The 21,730-nt window shown below is 40.3% G+C and overlaps 1 protein-coding gene across 10 annotated transcripts in view; it reads right to left on the minus strand.

The window, feature by feature from the left end:
• NTNG1 (netrin G1) overlaps positions 1–21,730 on the minus strand; it is a 319,109-nt gene that overhangs the window by 73,744 nt on the left and 223,635 nt on the right. For all 10 annotated transcript variants that reach the window (XM_021090119.2, XM_085023799.1, XM_085023796.1 and 7 more), the window contains exon 3: positions 9,553–9,725. In XM_021090119.2, the coding sequence (XP_020945778.1) occupies positions 9,553–9,725 (173 nt within the window). The remainder of the gene's footprint in view (positions 1–9,552; positions 9,726–21,730) is intronic.

Raw genomic sequence — 21,730 nt, forward strand, 5'->3', positions numbered from 1 at the left:
TGGGCGAGCAAAACTGTAAGACTGTTTGATGCAGTGCTTGCTGCAGCTGAATACTTTAGAAAGATGCAGAAATGTTTCCATACCTTTGGGAATGCCAGTGCAGGGGAGAAATGTTCACTGCAGCTATACAAATCTCACCAAGCAAGACCACTATGAGATCTTATTTTCCTCATGAAGATGTTTTCTATTACTTAACATTTGGAGGCTTAAAACGCAGGCTCTTCCTCACTTTGAGGCTTAAAAATTGTTGAGGTGCTGCCAGGTGAGTCACTTTCTCTTCCATTGCTATAAAATGGGAACTGCTTGGAAAAATATTTTAAACTGCTCATTGGAATAAAGATTTTTGAAGTTGAAAATACCTGAACACCAAGGGATGTCTATTGGTACATTGTCAAATGCTCCTTTCCTCCCACCCCAAAGTTTCCTATTGTAATGTTCAAACATCGTGCTTTTGATTCTCTACAGAAAACTAAAGAATTTAATAAGCTGGTGATATCCATTGAAAAGGCAATGAGTCAGTCATAAAAAATCTTTCAAATGCACAAGGAACTAAGGAAGGCTCCGATGCATTTCGTGGACCTTTTTGGGGTCTGCAGGATAAACCAATGAATGCTGTTCCATCTTGCAATGGCAATGGTTATCTATAAGCCACAGGAATGAGTCAAATGAGTCAAATCTAGAGAGTGGGCAGTTTTTTACACACTCTCTATAAAGCGACAACTATTATGTAAAGAATATTTTTACCTTTAAAAGTGAGCTCAGAAGTTATTTCTTCCCTTCCTTCATCTCCCTGATGTAAGTAAGCCACTGCCCTTTGTGATTGAACACTTCTTTGTACAGGCTCTTGTGAGCAATATGTCACCTTATCCGTGGGATTGTTAGTGTGTTTGCCGGAGCCCTGTGAGGGGACAAGAGCCACGTCCGTATCTCTATCATCTGCCCAAGAGAGTGCCTGGTACAGGAGAGTTGCTCAATGCATATTTGAGCAAAAACTTATTACTTGTTTCCAAGAAGGTTTCTATCGAAATGGAAAGAACCACTGCTGGTTCCAGTATGATTTTGTCCCCTATAACATGTTCCATTGAGACATTCCTCAGAGTTCAGTACTAATAACATTTTTGTTCTCTTTGAAAATTTCCTCCATTCTGGTAACTAAAATTACAGTGTGCAGATATGCCCCTCTCCACTTTGCCTTCCAGGAACCTCAGAGGCTCAGAGGTGAGCTTGATGCTCAATTGGATAAACTCATTTAATGTTTGGCTTATTTTATTTCTATTCTTTGTCCCAGTCTTCCTTTCAAACTCCTGTCTGTGTGCTCTTATTTGTATTTGCCTTTTTTTCCTAAGCTCTCCAGAGGGAAATGCAGATTTTGTGGGGTCTAAAGCAAATACAAATCTGGGAGCTCTTTTTGTGAATATTAACTTTGAAGTATAAAAGAAGACATGGAATTAATTTTTTTATTTAGAAGGATTCTAGTGAGGGACTCTGAAATTTAAGCTTCATTATCTTAAATCTATGTCTGAAACAATCTCAAAAATATTTGGGAAGGATAGATGATAGGTAGATAGAACTTGAAAGTGAAGGAAAGAAGATTGCCTTCACAGAGTTATACTGTGAAATCAACACACAAAAGATCCAATCAGAGATAGCTACGTCATCTTAGAACAGAAGAGCTCTGGGACCTGAGTGTCTACAACAGAGTTGACAGAAGTGGCATTGACCTAATTTAGTGTATTAACATATCTGAAGATTGGAAGGTGAGTTAGAAGATGAAAGCCTGCAAAGAAGAGCATCCTCAGGTAGTGGTGGCAGTGCTGGCCTAGCACTGTCTCGGGAAGAGGGAGGGGTGACCTGTAAATTCTTGGACCCTCAGTGTTCTGTTGGCATTGGGAGGCTGACCCTGGGGTAGGATAGATGTGTCTAGATGTTTCAGCCCGACGTTATTGGCATTTGAGTCATTTGCATTTCTTGATCCCATGATCACTAGGTAACCTTCTGATTATTATCTGGCTCTACAAGGAGACATAAGTACAGGGGAGAGAATACACAAATCATAAAGAATTAAATACCCTCACCACCACAATGGTTAATTCATATTGTGGATGAGAAAACTGGCATTTAGACACAAGTCATCTCCCCACATAGTTGCTGCCTCCAGAGGAAGAAATTGCTCCGTAGGCCAGGATGGGTCTGTGGTCTTGATTTCAGTGAAATCATACTGATTATAACCACTACCATCACTGAGTGCTTACTATGTGCCTGCCACTGTTCTAAATGTCTTCTGTGTATGAATTCACTTAATTTTTGTGACCACCCTATGAGATCAATACTCAGGTTTATTTTACAGATGGGGAAAAACTCAAACACAAAGAGCTTGCCTAAGATCATCGCGGTCAATCGGGAAGGAGGCTGAGATTTGAATCCAGACGTCCAGCTTGGGCCTCTAACAACTATTCTATCTCTTATCTCTAACCCTCAAAAACAAACAAACAACCCCCCCCCCCAAAAAAAACCTCTGAAGGGAGTTCCCATTATGGCACAGAGGAAATGAACCCAATTAGTATACATGAGGATATGGGTTGGATCCCTGGCCTCACTGAGTGGGTCAAGGATCCAGCATTGCCATGAGCTGCAGCTGCAGCTCTGATTTGACCCCTAGCCTGGGAACTTTCTTATGCTGCAGGAGCAGCCCTTAAAAGCAACAAACAAACAAATGAACAAAAAACAAAAACCCAAAACTCTGAAAATTCAAAGTCCCCCCCCCCAATTTACCTGCAGCACAACATAACGTGACTGAACTAATATGGTGATAATACCTGACAGGAAGGGGTATGAGGTCTTCCCCTCCATCCTCCTTAGAGAAACTAATCATAGGTTTGCTACAAAAGTATTAAGATGTGTGATTAAGAGGTGTTACCTGATGTTCTGCTTTGGGTGTTATTGTAATATAGTGCATGTACTATATTACTCTTTAAAATTCTAAAAATTTTGAATTCCAAATCATATCTGGTCTCACAAGCTTCAGATAAGAGACTGTAGACTAGAGGCTGTACATGAATAACTTGGTAGGTATCTTGTTATGTATTTACCCAACAGCTCGGTTCATTTACTTAAAACTCTGAGAGGAAGATGCCACTAAGAGACCGGTAAAAATGAGCCAGCCAATATGCCATCTCCAGATGGCTGGATGGGGTCATGAGCACTCATGAAAAAGACTGAGTCTTTTTCCTCTTATTCTCCAAGATCTCAGCAGGTCTTTTCTTGTGGGAGATTGAAAGCCCTTATGTTAGAGCTGCTGAACAATGAAGGCCTCATATTCCAGGGGATGTGGGCTGATCAACGGGAGGCCAATGTACCCACATGTACATTTCAGGGCTACTTAGGTTTACTTACTCATTCACCAAATAATTCCTTACACAAAAATTCATGAGAGTCAAGAATAGGATATGGTCCCATTCTTAAATTGAGAATACTTTAGCTCCTGAAGTCAGAAAGACCTGAGTTTAAGACTCACTTTGTCATATAGTCAGTGTGGGGCCTTGCAGCAACTTACATATTGGTCTTTATGTGCCTATGTTTTCTTAGCTGTAAAGTGGGGATAAAAACAGAACACAACTCATGGGAATAGTATAAGGATTTAATGCAAGAAAGTACATAGAGCACTTCAGAAAGTATAAAAGGCTATGGTGAGCTTAATAAATATTAGCTACCATTATTATTATTATTTTGATTATAGTCAACCAATTGTAAGTGTACACACATTATCAAGAATCGAGAGAGAAAAGAGCAGCTGATTTTGCGTGGGATAGTCTAGGTAGGCTGTACTGAGACATTTACATTGAGAAGCTGAATTTCAATAGACAGTGAAGAAAAAGGTAATCTGGGGGAAAGGAATGAATTCAGCATCTAAGATGATGACTTTCAGATGTTCACAGGCAGTCAGAAAATTAGTCTGGGTTCATTAGAAAGATTCAGGCTATCATGTGTTCATTAGTATTAAACCAATATGACTAAGAACTAAAACCACAGCAATAGATGGGGATATCGAGGGGAAAAACTGTCGACTGAGAAGAGGCGGGGTGAGGGGCATGAAAATTTAAAGAAAGGGTAGAAGGGGAGTCTTTGAAGACAAAGAAATAACAAGCAAATGTCTCAGAAGAACAGTAGGAGAGAGCAGCTTTAGAGAAGACTGAGTTGTTCAAACAGGTATCAAAAGGGAGTCCATGACCCAGCAGAGGACAGAGGAGGTCACTGAACTTTAACTTGAGAACCCACACAGTGAGGGGTGCCGTCCTCGGGGTTAGGACACACCTGGGTTCAAATCTTCCCTCTCACTCTGGTTAGGTATCTAAACCTTAAACATGATACTCTCCCCTTTTAGTCTCCAGATTTCATGTCTGTAACATGAAAGTAGGAGAATCTGCCTTATGAAACTGTTGTGAGTTAAAAATGAACGAATGCATGTAAAGCACTCAGGAAATTGTCTAGATAATGACACACACACACGTGCACACCTGGGAAAATATAAGTTGGTCAATGCAAATTTAATACCAGAAACAATAACAGAGCAATCATCAAATTACTTTCCATCACTCAGAGGAGCCCTGGATATTGTGTAACAATTCAAGGTGGGTCTCTGAACAAACAAATAATGTCAATGTCAGACCAATTTAATTTGCTTTCGTTGAAGAATATTAGACTGTGTAGGTAGGTAAGAGAAAAGTAAAAGACTGAATACAGCTGAAATAGCTGGGCTTTCTTTGTCTCCATGGCATTTCTATTAGCAGGCTGAAGAAATTATTTAGAGCAGCATGTCCCCCAAAGAGTGTTTTATAGAAAGTTATTAAGTGTTCCATGAACAATTAAGTTTGGGAAACACAAGATAAAATAGATTGTTTTATCATAGGGTTCTCAAATTTTCTTTTCCTTTTTTTTTTGGCCATATTTTCAGCATGTGGAAGTTCCTTAAACTGCTGTGCTACAGGAGAACTCCATCTCAAATGTTTTTAATAAGGTAATGTGAATATCTAAAAGTCAGTATAATGTACAGCATTTTCCAAACTTATTTGGCAATGGAATTTTTCTAAGGGTCATAGAACAGTTTGGTAAGCAGAGGTGTCGATAATAATTATATTATCTTTTTTTAATTAAAAAATTTTTTTTGGTCTTTTTGCCTTTTCTAGGGCCACTCCTGCAGCATATGGAGGTTCCCAGGCTAGGGATCTAATTAGAGCTATAGCTGCCAAAGCCACAGCACCTCGGGATCTGAGCTGTGTCTGCGACCTGCACCACAGCTCACAGCAAGGCTGGATCCTTAACCCACTGAGCAAGGCCAGGGATCGAACCTGCAACCTCACAGTTCCTAGTCGGATTCGTTAACCTCTGAGCCATGACAGGAACTCCTATATTATCTTTTTTGAAGTCATAGTTCCTTAAGGTTAATTATTGAGTGCTCAGAGTCTCTATGTAGAAAAATACTGTGTGTTATTCCATAGGGATCAGAATTTAAAGAAGGATCAAAATTTTATTCATTACCTGGACAATGGGAATCAAGAGAATCATGATTAAGCATGAAGTTAAAAATACTGTGTGTTATTCCATAGGGATCAGAATTTAAAGAAGGATCAAAATTTTATTCATTACCTGGACAATGGGAATCAAGAGAATCATGATTAAGCATGAAGTTGGACAGAGTGGCTAAGTACATGGAAGGCAGAAATGAAATTCAAGGGACATTCAAAATCTAATTCTATCAAAAATATAGTGAAGATCAATAAGGAGAAAAAGATAGATGTCTTACAGATAAAACATAAGTTTTATAGAAAAATAAGGAAATATATTTATACACATGCATATGACTTTAAAAAACTAAGAAAACACACTGGGCCTTCAATAAAAAAGCACGTGGATAAAAATGTCATCAGGAGTTATTACCTCTATCTCTGTCGGGAGTCTGTTATCTATAGTGGAGAGCATAGGGAAAAGTGATGTGTCTCACAGATTGGGGGGGCAATATTTTAGAGTGCTGGGGCTCTGTGTTCTTCCCTCCTGGCTCTATAGGCTCCACACAAAAGTGGCTTCGGATTTGCTCCAGAATTGAGGGCTTCCAAGCCATGGGATTCCCAGTGAGGTCCCAGTGTAGAGACCTTCTGAGTGAGAGTATTTTTGACGGGAGATACTCTAATTTTCTGATCAAATGAAACCCTCTTAGTTCTTATGCTCAGAGTGGGCAGCAGTTGATCTTCCTATTCAAAGATGAGGCTGTATCTACTAAATGCTTGCATTTGGAGCGGATAAGCAATGAGATCCTGCTGTATAGCACAGGGAACCATATCTGATCGCTTGTGATGGAACATGATGGAGGATAATGTGAAAAAAAAAAAAAGAATGTATATAAGTGTATAACTGGGTCACTTTGCTATACAGCAGAAATTGACAGAACATTTCATATAAAAAAGTTTTTGAAATGATGCAGGCTGCTTGAGATTCTGCTGTATTCAGAGATTATCCAATATAGGTGATATTTTTAGGCCCCAGAGGAGTTGATGTGGAGGGTTAGAGACTGGAAACATTCCCTTTCACATCTTAGGTTTTGTATTAGGATATAGCGCATCCCAAGTGTCCCTCTTTTTTTTTTTTTTTTTGTTTCTTTGGTTTCTTTCTTTTTTTTTTAAAGGGCCACACATGCGACGTATGGATGTTCCCAGGCTAGGGGTTGATTTGGAACTGTAGCTGCTGGCGACCTACACCACAGCCATGGCAATGCCAGATCCTTTATCCACTGTGCAAGGCCAGGGATCAAACCCACACCCTTATGAATACTAGTCAGGTTTGTTACTGCTGAGCCACGGCAGGAACTCTTAATAACTGACTTGTAAAGCACCACCTGGGGCCATGTATACACGTGTGCATGTACACATGTGTGTAAGAAAAAGCCAATAAGAAATGAGAATCATAAGAGAGCTAGACGTCTTGCGTTTGGCTTAAATGTCCATACTAAAAAAATTAGAGGACTTCTGTGGCAAACAACAAGGTAAGAGATTTGAAAATCATACCACATGAAAAATGGAGCTGATGATGTTAACATGAAGAAAGAAACTGGGGTCCACGTAGTCTTTTATGACTCGAAAAGAAAAAGCGGTTAGAAATTAGGACCCTTAAGATTGATGTTAAAAAATCAGTTTTATAATAATTAAAACTGTCCAGTCATTGACAAGTCTGCCTTATGAAAATAATCCTAAAAATAAAAATTATTTTAGAATACTTATTTTGTGACAGGTGTTATGCTAAACACATCACACACATTAGTTTATTACTTCTCTCAAAATCTGTATGAAGTAAGAACTGTTAGTATTCTCACATTACAAATGGGAAACTGAGTGTTGAAGGGGTTACTTTACTTTCTCAAGGTCATACAGCTAGTGAATGGATGAACTGGTATTTAATCCTGGAACCTGTGTACTAAACCACTAAATTGCTTACTTCCATCCTTAGACATTTGTAGGCAGGCTGATGATATGTCAGAGGTTTAGTTTAAGGGGTTCTTTCCACTGCAAGATTGGACCACTGCAGATGATTTAAAAATCTTTAATCTAGTTTCTGCCATATTGAGGGTTAAAACACTGACTTGAAACTCCTCGGCCACTGTGTCCATCTGTCATCTTCCTATTTTAACAGAAGATGGGGAAAAATCTAGAGAAGGCCAGTTAAAGCTAAGGGAATCCATAAGACAAGTTGAAAGAAGTAGCTTTCCTCTGGCCAGGGAGTGAACTGCTGGTCTGTCATCTGCAAAAAATTAGGGGTATGTAAATCATTTCCATGGAGAATATAACAAGGAATCCATTCCAGTGAAAAAGCTTGGCTGGTACCAGAAGGTCCTTCTAGTGAAAATGTCCTGAGATAAAAAAGACTTTGAAGCATCGTGTTAAAACAGAAGCCAAAGGCTTCGGCAGCAGTCTATCCCAGCTGCCCTCCTGGTAGCCTTGACATGTCGGCCTCCCCAAAGGATGAGTCAGAATGCCAGCAACTTTTTGGGAACTTTGCTCTCTTCCTTCCTGTCCTACTAAAGAAGGAGCAGACACCAAAAACTGAAATCTGAGCCATGTTCATTTGGGGAAGACTACACTAAATTTGACAACTGTGATGACAGGAATTCTTAGGTAGCTAGTCTCAGCATTGCAGCAAATAACCTCAGGAGATTCCTTCTGAATTCATGAGTCTGTTGCTCCCAAAAATTGAGGAAAGCCCATGGAGTCTCTACTAATAAAATTGCCTTACAAAAACCCAGCATTTCTGCTCAACTGGGCTTTATGTATTAATTTTAGGAGCTAGATTGTCAGGTGTTTTTTTTTTTTTTCTTTAACACAGAAAGAAACGAAATATCCTTATAAGAAGGGAATTTTTTTTTTAACCTTTGGAGGATTTTTTTTTTCCTGCTTCATAGAAATTTTATCATAATTTCATGCCCCCATACTTCATGGCTTGTTACTCAATCCATTACTCTTATATTTAACTTGATAAGGTCCTGGTTCCTGTGATATGCATTTTTAGGTTTTGGTTTCTCACAGCTGCTGCTTTGAAGTGTCTGATAACATTCTTAGCCTTACACGGAGCCAGTGGCTTTTCAAGTTCTCATTCTCCCACTGTTCACTGTACGGCTGTTTCTGTTACTTCTCACTTGAATGCTTATATTCTCAACCTCTCCCTTTCTTTACTTTTAAAAAAGGCCATATCTTGGGCTTTTGTGAGTGACAAACTGGTACATGCATGGGATTGTGCCATTTACCCTGGAAGTCATCACTTCTTTCCTTGAGCATATCAGAACATGTTTTCCTAGCGATGTTCGGGGATTTCAGAGGGGCACGCGTGTGAGTGCTAATGGGGCATCTGTCATGGTTCCTATGAACACAGATAATGCCTGTGCTCTCGTCACACGCACACAAACATTCCTTTTCTTATTGTGGCCCCTGCAGGCTTACAGTCACACTGTTTATCAAAAGGCGGCCTCTACCAACAAGATCCAGGCCAGGCATGACCCCAACTGCTAGAGTCTGGAAAAAGCCAACCACTTCACTGGGCAAAGTGAGGCCATAGGCTAAACTTGGAGAGGGAAGTATCTTCTAGACAAAGCATCTCTCTTAGGTTACCCAGTATGGGAAATGGGATTGTAAACATTTAGAGAATTTCTGAGAGTAGTTTCTAGGTAAAATTCAGTTAGAGTTGGAATTTCTGAATGCCTTTGTAGTTGGAGTAGGAAATTAATTTGGGGAAGGAAGAAAAGCATCTCCTGTTTCATCCACTTAGAAAAAATTTCTCCTGTGGTTTCCATCAATTCCTGACACATTCATGTATATGTTGGACAACTCGATTTAACAAGTGATCCAAGTGCTAAAATATGCTTACAAGTGGTATAAAAAGGAACTAATGGTTTAGCTGCACTGTGAAGAGGAATGGGACTACTGGTAAGAGGAGTAAAAGTATAATTGCAAATGAAATTGGAAGGAATTAGCTTATGGTGCATAAAATACGGTTTTACCAAGCAAAGTTACTCACAGGTATTTGCGGTGCCTTTGGGGATGGGGAGGTAGGAGCCTGGACTCCAAGGTCGGCCCTGATAATTCTTCTTGCATTTCCCACAGTCTGGACCTGTAGTGTTGTGCTCACATTCACAGGTCAGTTTGCTGTTGTCATACACACACACAGTGGCATGGAGATTACATTTGCACCTAGGCAGAGGAAAGACAAGAGTTCATTGTTAAGTCAAGACAGTCTTGGTGATCACTGAGGCTTTACCCATCTATCTCCTTGGGTTGTGGCTCTCACAGCCTACAGTGCTTGAGTGCTACAGAGGCTCTTGGTAAAAGGGTAGACTTGTGGGTCCCATCCTCAGAATCTTTTCAAGTGCCCTTGAGGTGGGATTGGGATTATGATACACTATCCTCACACCACACTTTGAAGGATTTTAATGCCAGTTAGTGCAGTGGGTCTGACGTTCCTCTAAGACAACTGTGTTCCAAAATTAAGGATTTCCCAACAGACAAACTACTGCCATGGGGAGTTCCTGCTGTGGCTCAGCGGGTTAAGAACCTGACATAGTCTCCCTGAGGTCTCGATCAGGGGGTTAAGGATCCACAGATGTGGCTCAGATCTGAAGTTGCCATGGCCATGGTGTAGGCCTCAGCCTAACCCCTAGGCCTGGGAACTTTCATATGCTACAGGTGTGGCAAAAAAAAAAAAAAAAAAAAAAAAAAGAAAAGAAAAGAAAGAAAGAAATAAAAGAAAACCAGCCAAACCAAAAAACCCCAAAGACTGCCACTAGGAGAGCTTTTCCTGTGCTGTTACCAAATCCACCAGGATGTATCTGGGTTTGAAGAACAATGCCAGCTCTTGGTTTTCCTTGAGCCAGAACAACAATTCTTTTCTTTGTCTTTTTCTTTTCTTTTCTTTTGGGCTGTACCTGTGGCATGCAGAAACTCTTGGGTCAGGGATTGAACCTGCACCGAAGTTATGACCTGTGGCAACATTGGATTCTTAACGCATTGCATCACATGGGAACTTCCCCAGGACAACAATTTTTATTTGTTTACAAAGAAAATCATTGAGACAATTTGCTATTCAGACTTATTTTATAGACCCCCAAGAGGTTATAATCAAGTGTTCTCAATTCTAGGCTTGGAAATGACATTTCTCAGGCAGATGAGTTTTTCCACCAAGACCTCTAACTAATCTTAGTAGTTCTGAGACTTCCCACTCACGTAAAATAATCACAAAGGCTCTCATAAATGGGTCAAATGACTTAGAAAAAATTGCTAGCATCACAGACAATAAAAACCTATGTGTGGCAGGAGTTTGAGGTCATTAGCTAAGGCCTTGCTCTGGTGCCCATGAATAAAGCTTTGATATATGAGAGGCAACAATGGAATATGCAATTTCCACAAAAAATGCATTCCCATATCCAAAGTTTTTGACTGTAAAACTGCAAAGGCCAACTTGATATTTGTTAAGGTAGCAAGTTATAAATTGCAAGTATGAGTCGCATCCTCTGGAGAAGTAAAACCTAGGTCCACAGAATGTCCACATCCAGAGGTCAGAACAATGCACATGGGTAGACATGTGTTCACACAAAGGAGAGAATCCAGCTACCCAGGCCTGGGGAAAAAGGGCCAAGCTCTGTCAGAGTCAGAACCTGAAGCGTGTGCACGTGCATTTTAAAACTAGTCTGGCCTCTTCCAGGAACTAGGACAAAAATACAGAAAGCCAAGATTCACAATGACAAAGAAATATTGTAGTGTTTACATGTGTTTTCTTTTGTGGAAGATCTCATGAACTGTGAAGAGTAACAATATTCTTTCTAAGGAAGGAAAATAAGATTCTTTAACAACTGCTGTTGGTTTCTGCAATGTCTATAATGCACCATCCAAGTTTCTTTCTTGTGCACTGATGGTCTGTTTGGAACACTGACCCATTCTTATGACAAGGGAGCAAAGGAGTGGCTAAGACTATTACCGAGAGATGCTGGGCCCTTTTCTAACTAAAAGGTACAGCCCCTAAAGCAATGGCCACCCACTCAAACCTCTCTGGATAAGACCCAATCTCAGCTTCCTCAGGGCTTGACTACAGTGTGTATACTTATAGCTACACTCTGCCCTTTGTCTAGTTATAAATTATAATAAGCTGAAAGACTACTATTTAAACCATACCTATTCAACTTTCAACATATAAACGGATTCTTTAAAAATGAACACTTGTACAATCTTTTAAAAAGAGAAAAAATCCAGTTAAGTGAAACAGTGTTTAATTATGAGCTAGATCTTATAACATTCTCCTACAGGCTGAGTTTTATGTGCTAAGTTACTTATTAAAGGCTCTTTCTCCTTCCCCCATTAGCACCTTTATTTATGGGTGTGTTTATATATATGGAAGATGTTAGAAACCTAAGTGCTAGAAGCACCAGCTTATACTGATTCAGCTCTCTATCTGGTGTTAAAAATTTCAAATGAGGAAATGAACACTGTGACCCCAAAGAATATGCTGGATTCATGTGTAAAGACCAAGAATTCAAGTAATAATTATAAATTGGATTATATATCTTGTAACTATTAATACCTTCATACTGGTAGTCATTCTCTGAGTTACAGTCAATTTCCATTCTACAGACTATATTCTTCGAATAACGTAATGAAATGAAAGAGGAATAGATGAATATTTAGTCTTATCTTCTCAGATTTCCTTCAATTAAAGGTTCAGGTTCATCTTCACCTGTCCAAAGGCTTTTTAATCATTCAAGGCTCAGCTCAATCTGCATCTTTTCTGATATCTATCCTGCCCACTGTAGACACCCTAATCTCTAGGCTTCTGATTCCCTTAAATGTTTCTGTATGTTTGGTTTGGTTGGATGGTACTTAAGGCCCTTCTTTTAGAATTTTTATTCATTACATCTCTACCATCTTAAGGAAGAAAAGTATCTACTTTGTACCTTAGTCTTCTTTTCTGGCTACCCTCTTTAACACATTTCTTTCCGTGTTTGTTTTCTACACTTGCCATCTCCTTTTGTTCATCTCTCACTCGCTCACTGTTTCTACCTAACTACCACCTCTCTTGCCAACATCACTCGTGACCTCCTGAGGAAAATCCAATGGACTTTTCCTTGCCTTAACTGACTCCTTAGGAGCATCTGACTCTGTGGGCACCCTCTCCCCTGACACATTCTCCCGGCTGGATTCTCAAGCTCATTTTCAGGATCCTATTCTGTGTATTCTCTTCATGTGCTCTTCTTTGGGTTCTTGACCAGCATGAGCCTAAGTGACTCTCCTTGGGCATGCTTAACCAGGCTGTCCCTTCAGCTTGCTGTGTAGTCCTTAACTGACGTTGAGTTACAGGCATTTTATTTTTTAAACATTTTTAAATTTTTTATTTTTATTTTTTGCTTTTTAGGCACATGGAGATGCCCAGGGTAGGGGTCTAAGTGGAGCTTCAGCTGCCAGCCTGCACCACAGCCACAGAAAGCCAGATCCGAGCCAAGTCTGTGACCTACACCACAGCTCACAGCAATGTCAGATCCTTAACCCACTGAGCAAGGTCAGGCATCGAACCTGCAACCTCATGGTTCCTAGTCGGATTCGTTTCCACTGTGCCACAATCGGAACTCCCTGAGTTATAGGCATTTTAAAGAAAACTTGCATCATTTTCTTTACCCCAGAAGAAAATAAACATATGAAAAATAAACTCAAACATTGGAAACATTTTAAGAGATTCAGGGATTATGTTTTACACATAAGGATCCACAGAGCCCTCTTCTTCCATTATCTCAAGATGAAGATTATACGACCGCATGCTGAAAAGTCCTGATACTGTATCTCTATTGTGGATCTCTTTCCTGGGCATGTCTAACTCAGCACATCCCTCTTCCACCGCCTCCTCTTTTTGTGTTTTCTGTCTTAGTACACTGCACTACCTTCTCGTTAGCTGGTCAAGAATGACATCTCTGACCCTTTCCTATCGTATCTAATTTGTCCTTGCTCAGGCTCTCACCAAACTCTGAAATTCGCTTGATAACTCTCACATACACAGGTCTAGCCACTGCCACTTCTCTAGTTGACATCACCATCATCATCTTTTCTGGTTTATTGCAATGGCTTCTAGAAAGACCTTACTGCCTCCAGCCATGTTCCTCTTTAGTCTAATTACATCGCAATAATCAAAACAATCATTTACACAAAAATATTTGGGTCACCCTGGCTTAGAACTATTGAAAGATTTCCCATTATTCTCAGAATAGAGTCCAAGATCTATGGCATGGTTTACAAGTCTCTTTGAAATCTATCTCGTGTCCCATTTCCGTTCTCATCTGTACAATTAGTTCTGCAAACTTTGCCTTCAGGTAAACTGTTCCTTCTGCCTAGAACATATCTCTACCTCCTTTTTCTGCATAATTTTTTACCATTCAGATGTCAACTTGGAAATCTCAGTGTTTGGTTCCTAGGAGATAGTCGAAGAACAACTGCCAATTAACTTCTCTGACCCACTAGAAGGCCTTTCCTAGGGGTTCCTGTGACGCAAAATGAGGCCATTCCCATGTTGAAGCCCACACTATCTCTGCTATAGACTTAGGCTGTATTGCAGTGGTTTATTCTCCCGTCACTCTCACTGTCAAGCCCCTGGAAGTAGCAGTCATATTTGACTTGCTTAGTGTAATATCGTTAGCATGTGTCAAGGTACTTGGCACATAATAAGTATTGTGAAAATGTCTGACAAATAAACAAGTGACCAATAAACAACCAAACTTCCCGAAAGCAGGAACTTCATGTGCATGTTCTACAATGATGAGCACATTAATGGACTAAAAATAGAGAATTAAGGGGCATTGTACTTAATCAAGCACTGTGGGCTGAAAATTGCCATGTACTCTTAGCACTGGTTTTCATAACTCTATAAAATTGGTGAGACCTTGTAAACCCAATTTAATTTAAACTCCAGAAGATCTGTCAAATGTCTGAAGCCTAACACAAGAACTATTCTAAAAAAAAAAAAAAATGCCTAAAAGACCCAGGAGAATAAGATAACTTAAGAGAGGAAAAGCAGAGCATCTGTGTAGCATAATTATTCTGGAATGGACATCTTTTTTTTTTTTTTCCCGTTTTCTTTTTAGGCCCACACCTGCAGCATATGGAAGTTCCTGGACTAGGGGTTGAATTGGAGCTGCAGCAATGCCAGATCTGAGCCAGGTCTGCAACCTACACTGCAGCTCATGGTAATGCCAGATCCTTAACCCACTGAGTGGGGCTAGGGATCAAACCGGCACCCTCATGGATACTAGTCAGGGTTGTTACCGCTGAGCCTCGAGGGGGAGCTCCTGGAATGTGCATCTTTTAACTTCCGCTCCCCATGTAAAGATGGTCACCTGGTTCAGGTGAACTGTCGCAGGGTTGCTTGGGCACTGGCTACAACTATAGCTGGTCTGAGCAGTAAATCTGCTGACCTAGCTTGGCTTCTGAGCTGTCTCTCTTCAGTCCCTGTGACAACTGCTGTGGCAGGGCCGAGTTTGTGAAAGTGGACGCTGAGGCATCACAATGTTAGCCTGTCTGGAAATGGTTCTCTTCCATTTTCTCATCACCTCATTCCAATCGGACGCTAAAATCTTTTATTTAGAGCTTCTGCCAGAGTGGTTTTTCCACCAACAGGAAAAAAAATGGATTTCACAATGCTGAGAGATTGCTCTCAATTCCTGGTGTTACGACCTCCAGCCTTGTGATGGGGTGGAGGGCAGACTTCCGTGACATCCACTTGTCTCTGACAGATTCATTATCCATTTCCATGGCCATCCAGCTGCCACGCCTGCCGTCACATTAGGCGGGGGAGAACCTGCACAAGTAGAGACCTAACAGGCTTTGCTAGCAGTTAGATATCTGATGTTCTGGAGAGCTGAGCCTATTCACCAATTCTGTTTACACATACAGAACTCACACCAAGACGCTGCAGATAAGACTGACTTGCTTATTTCACAATGATCCACTTATGTAAATGACAAATCACACGCATGTTCAAATAAGGGCATTGCTAAGACAGACTTAAAAAAAAAAAGTGAGCTCTGTACTGTGATGCAAACTTAATGAAAAAGTGCCTTCAACCAGGTCTGCACTTCCTGTGTTTTAGTGACCAGCTGTCACGAGTCAATTTAATCTTGCTTATAAGAAGGCTCCAACATTTAGATCTGTGCCACCTGCCGGTAGGTATGAAGGACCCATACAGCCTGTCTGTTTATATATATAACTTTATATATTTCTTCTGGGAAGCACGTTACCTGCCAGTTTCCTGTGAGTTAGAGGTCTGTACATGTAGACTATTAGTAGTGTTTCAAATAAAGGCACCAAGACAAAGAAGTTCAAAACCGGCCCTTTGTTTTTAAGAGGAAAACAGGCTTGCTGCTTTGGGGCTGTTTTTATGCCATAGGAGAATTCACCCTGAAGTGAATGAAATTTAAGCATCGAGACCCTTCCAAAACCTTAAGAAGGTCCCTAGCACTGTGTTCACATAGTCATATGCTTTTGTATTATTTTCACAAATAAGATGATACAGTTTTAATTAATGAAGGTTTTTCCTTAATAGTCAACCCTCCCAAAGGATGTAAATTTCAGGCACAACAAACCTTTGGTTGTAGCCCTTGCATTGGATTGGCACTAGCTACATAAATACTTGTAGAAAATGAGTGAGCACAAATATCAGTGATTTGGAGATGTCTTTTTCTAAAGGTGATAAATCATAAAACACCTCTCACAGACTTTTTCTCCTCTGCAGCCCCTTCACCTTTCTTTTTGCACTTTGGCACATGAATTTTTGATTTCTACCTCAATACATTATTTGAAATGGGACACCTGCAGCAAAATGACTTAGAGATTATGAGTTATGACACTGGAATCCGATGGCCTGGGTTCCAAATCTGCCTGTGCCAGTTATTTGCCGTGAGGTCATGGACGAGTGACTTAACAAAGAAATAAACAGCGCTAACCTTGACTAAGGACTTCCGAACACCTGCTAAAAATATTATGTTATGAGCTTTTTGCATATTTCACACATTATTTCAGACAAACTTCAAAATAATCCTATGAAATTGGCGCTATCAATAACTATAGACATTTGGGTATTGAGGGATGATGAAATCCAAGGTTCCCAGGCAGTATGAGCTAGAGCAGGGATTTGAACTATGGGCAGCCAGCCTGCAGAATTGTGCTCTTACCACTGCAGAAGGCATACTGTCTTCCTAAGTATGGCCAGGCCTCAGACACCACAGGGACAATAATGAATGTGCTTCAAAGAGCAGTTCTGGGTCCTGAATGAGATAATCCATACATACTCTTAGCATAATGAAAAGTTATTAATAAATGCTAGTTTCAATTATCGCCACCATTTCTGTAGTTACTATAGCTACTGCTGCTATCAGAATGGGCTGTCTGATTTCATTCTGTAAGCTTTAATAAATAACACATTCTATGGATAACCCTGTGAGGGTTCTCCTGATTCAAAGAGAAGAAACGTAGAGTCCTAATCTCCAAGAAGACGCAATATGTTGAGTAAAGAAGGTTAAACATACCTGGACTAACTACAGATCATTAAATACTCTATTTAATCATGACAATATCAGGATGCAGGGCAGTAACACTGAATTGTTTCTACATTGATGAGGATGTATTTGTAATGAACACTCGGAGGTACAGCCTGCATAGCCCCTAACATTGAAGGCAGGTGAAAAAAAAAATATTAACACTTACCGAAGCCTACTATGGCCCTGGGACAGAAATAGATGCGTTATGTATGTTATTTCACCTCATCCTCGTCACCACTTCGAGAAGGAGGTATGAGTGTGATTTATAGATGTGGAAAGTGGCTGAGAATAGTAAAATAACTTGCTCAAGGAAACACAGAGCTGGTAAGTGGTAGCCAAGAGTCAATTGCAAAAGCCAGCCTCTTTCTAGTACATCACTTTATTTGAGGAAGAACAAAGGAAACTGGTTCACAGGAGAATTAGACCTGTGGTTCTAAACAGTGATACTAATACTTGTACTCTAATACTTGCTACTCAAGATGTGGTCCGTGGAGCAGATGCCGGATCACCTGAGGGCTTGTTAGAAATCCCAAGCCTCCCACCTCCATTCTAACAATGAATAAACATCTGGATTTTCACCAACTCTCTAGGTACAGTAAAGGTTTGAAAGGACTGCGGAGCTCACCAGGTGTCAAACCCTGATGAACCAGAAAACTAAAATCACAGGAGAGATCCTTATGCAAAGCTTCTCCCTTCCACGGTATTGTTCGGAAATCTCTGTCCTAAACCTGACTAGCACCAAGGTTCTAGCTGTACTCACAGACTGAATATATACATTTATTTCCAGAACATATGAGGAACTCCTTTTTTTTTTTTTTGCCTTTTCTAGGACTGCTCCCTTGGCATATGGAGGTTCCCAGGCCAGGGGTCTAATTGGAGCTGTAGCCGTTGGCGACACCACAGCCACAGCAATGCGGGATCCGAGCTGCGTCTGCGACCTACACCACAGCTCATGGCAGTGCCAGATCCTTAACCCACTGAGCAAGGCCAGGGATTGAACCTGCAACCTCATGGTTCCTAGTAGGATTCGTTAACCACTGCGCCACGATGGGAACTCCAGGAACTCTTTTTTTTTAAAGTTATATTTGATTTGGAAATTTCTTTCTCTTTCTTCCTTTCTTCCTTTCTTTTATTTCTTCCTTTCTTTCTTTTCTTCCTTCCTTCCTTTCTTTCTCTCTCTCTCTCTCTCTCTTCCTGCCACGCCCACAGCTTGTGGAAGTCCCAGGGCCAGAGATCAAATTCCAGCCACAACAGCAACCCAAGCCGCTGCATGCAGTGACAATGCCAGATCCTTAACCCAATGCACCACAAGAGAGATCCCTAGGAGGAACTCTTATAATTTATTAATAAAATGACAACCCAACTAGAAAATGGACAAAGGATCTAAATAGATGTTTCTCCAAAGAAGATACATGCTAATGGCTGGTACGTACCAGTAAGTACATTAAAAAACGCTCATTGGTCATTAGAGAAATGAAAATTAATACCAACGTGAGATACCACTTCACATCCACTAGGATGATTATAATTTAAGAAGATGAGAGTTCCTATCACAACTCAGTGATAACAAACCTGACTAGCATCCATGAGGACACGGTTCAATCCCTGGCCTTGCTCAGTGGGTTAAAGGATCCGGCATTGCCATGAGCCATGATGTAGGTCGCAGATGTGGCTCGGATCCCACATTGCTGTGGCTGTGGCAGCTGGAGCTCGGATTTGACCCCTAGCCTGGGAATTTCCATATACCATGAGCGAGACCCTAAAAAGACAAAAGAAGAAAAAAGATGGATACCAGCAAATGTTGGTAATGACACTGAGAAGTTGGAACCCTCACATATTGCTGGTACAAATGTAAAATTGCACAATCACTTTGGCAAACAGTCTGGCAGTTCCTCAAAAAGGTAAACATACAATTACCATATGATCAAACAATTCTATTCCTAGGTATTTAACCCAGGAGGACTGAAAACACAGCAATAGAAAAACTCGTACACAAATGTTCATAGCAACATTGCCAAAAACTGGAAACAACCCAAATGTCTTTCAGCTGATGAATGAACAAACAAAATGGAGATAACATTAAAAAAACAAAGTAATGAAGCGCTGGTACCCATCACTATGTGGATAAACCTTGAACATATTCTGCCAAATCAAAGAAGCCAGACACAAAGGGCCATATAATACATATTTTCCTTTATATGAAGCACCCAGAATAGGCAAGTCTATACAGACAAAAGCAGATGAGTGATTACCAGGAGTGGGAAGAGGAACAAATAGGAGGTGACTGCTTAATGGACAGGGCTTCTTTTAGAGTGATGAAAATGTTCTGGACTTCAATAGTGCCGACGGCCGACAACTTTTTGAATATACTAAAACCCACTAAATTGTTCACTAGATAAATGAAAAAATAAATGAAACAGGGTATTTATCCAAAAGAGATGACAGAAAACATTGGATAAGAGTTTGGGCTCTGGGTCAGGTAGTCTAGTGTTAGCAGGAAGCTTAGGCAAGTTCTTAAGGCTCATTTTACTCCTTTGTACAACAAGAATAGTATAATACTTACCTTAGAGGTTGCTGGCAGGGTTGAATGATACAGTACAATGAATTCGAAATTGCTAATTAATCTAGTCTTTCTTTTTCCACACCAGAAGAGTTTTAGCTAGTCACATGGACTACATTTCCCAGCACTTCCTCGAGCTACATGTGACCATGTGACTACATCCCAGGCAAGGGGTTATTAAATAGCAGGAATGGTGTCTGGGACACCCCCTGCCAGGCCTGCACTCCTTCCCCCATTTCTCACTTAGTTCCAGGAACATGCAGGTGGTATTGAGCCATCCTGGATCACGAGGACTCTGGGAGTAGCCCTGGATGGTGGAACCAGGGCTCTCAGACAACCTCCACTGCAGTCAGGGGAAGGTGGGTTCAGGTGGGTGTGTGGAACTGAGCCACCATTCCAGCTGGAGCACCTACCTTCCAACTGCAAGGGGAGAGAAATAGACTACTTTATTTAAGGCATGGTTAATGGGAGTGTATTTTACACACATTTAAAATTTATCTGAACACAGCACCTCATCTGTAATAAGCACTTAATAAATACAAGCTACTACTATCATCACTTCTATTATTAAGCACAGTCTTCTTGCAAAAGCCTAGAGCTTCAAATATCAAATGGGGCTGGTCTGATCTTAATCCTACTAAGAAAAGAGAAGGCTCCAACATTTCTAGCCTTCTACTTCCTCTTCTTTCATGCATAAAACCCAGAGTCTGATGCTAGTTTTCCCTGTTAAGCAAAAATATTTTCAGAAGATGTATTCTTATAAGCTAAGCCATGGTCAAAGTTCAATGTGAAATAGGTATCTGCTTATAATCTTTTAAAAGCAGCAACACATCAACAGACCACCAAAGACAGCCAACTTGTGTTTGGATTCCTGTATTACAGGAGAAGCAACAATGAAAGAAAGGGTGTTAAGACTGCAGGAAACCACCCTGAAAATCAAGAGGTCAGGTTTCCATATGGCTCCTGAGCTAATTATTTCACAGTATATTGAGTTCCTCTTTTTAAAAATTTTGTTTATTTATTTATTTCCACTGTACAGTATGGGGACCAATTTACACATACATGTATACATAATTTTTCCTCCCATTGTCGTGTTGTAAGTATCTAGACATAGTTCTCAGTGCTACACAGCAGGATCTCATTGTAAATACATTCCAAGAGCAATAGTTTGCATCCATTAACCCCAAGCTCCCGATCCCTCCCCCCACCCCTTCCCCCTGGGGCAACCACAAGTCTATTCTCCAAGTCCATGATTTTCTTTTCTGTGGAAAGGTTCATTTGAGCTGTATATTAGATTCCAGTTATAAGTGATATCATATGTATTTATCTTTCTGACTCACTTCACTCAGTATGAGAGTCTCTAGTTCCATCCATGTTGCTGCAAATGGCATTATGCCATTCTTTTTTATGGCTGAGTAGTATTCCATTGTGTATATATACCACATCTTCTGAATCCAATCAACTGTCGATGGACATTTGGGTTGTTTCCATGTCTTGGCTATTGTGAATAGAGTTGCAATGAACATGCAGGTGTATGTATCTTTTTTAAGGAAAGTTTTGTCTGGATATGTGCCCAAGAGTGGGACTGCTGGGTCATATGGTAGTTCTATGTATAGATTTCTAAGGTACCTCCATACTGAATTCCTAATATGGGCCCTGGTTGATGGGGTGGAGGGTATCCTTGCCTAACTTTTGTTCTTGAAAGAATTAATAGTTTTTATTTTGGGAGTGTAAAATAAAAACAGATCTTGATCAATTCTTCACTGACTCTGGGATCCTAAAGATCTTTTCAAAAAATATATCAGGCAATGTGTTTGTTCCAAAAATTGATGGACAAAAGACGAGAAAGCTTTTGTATATATTTTGCAATAAATGACTTAGACATCCTTATGGCATTTTAAAAACCCTCTGAAAGTTCCATTTAAACCTTACTTGAGACCCTAAACTTACCCACAGTGAAGCACCAGATTACACGACTCACTAAACTGCTGGTTCTTTTAGTTAATATTAAAAATAGCCCTTTTCTGTTTCTAAAGCTTACAGGGGAGACTAGAGTACCATGACCATAAAAT

This window comes from Sus scrofa, chromosome 4 (genome assembly GCF_054392235.1).
Source record: "Sus scrofa isolate SSC_HxYL_T2T_F1_AM1 chromosome 4, Sscrofa_HxYL_maternal_Yorkshire_Landrace_v2.0, whole genome shotgun sequence".
Taxonomy (NCBI): domain Eukaryota; kingdom Metazoa; phylum Chordata; class Mammalia; order Artiodactyla; family Suidae; genus Sus; species Sus scrofa.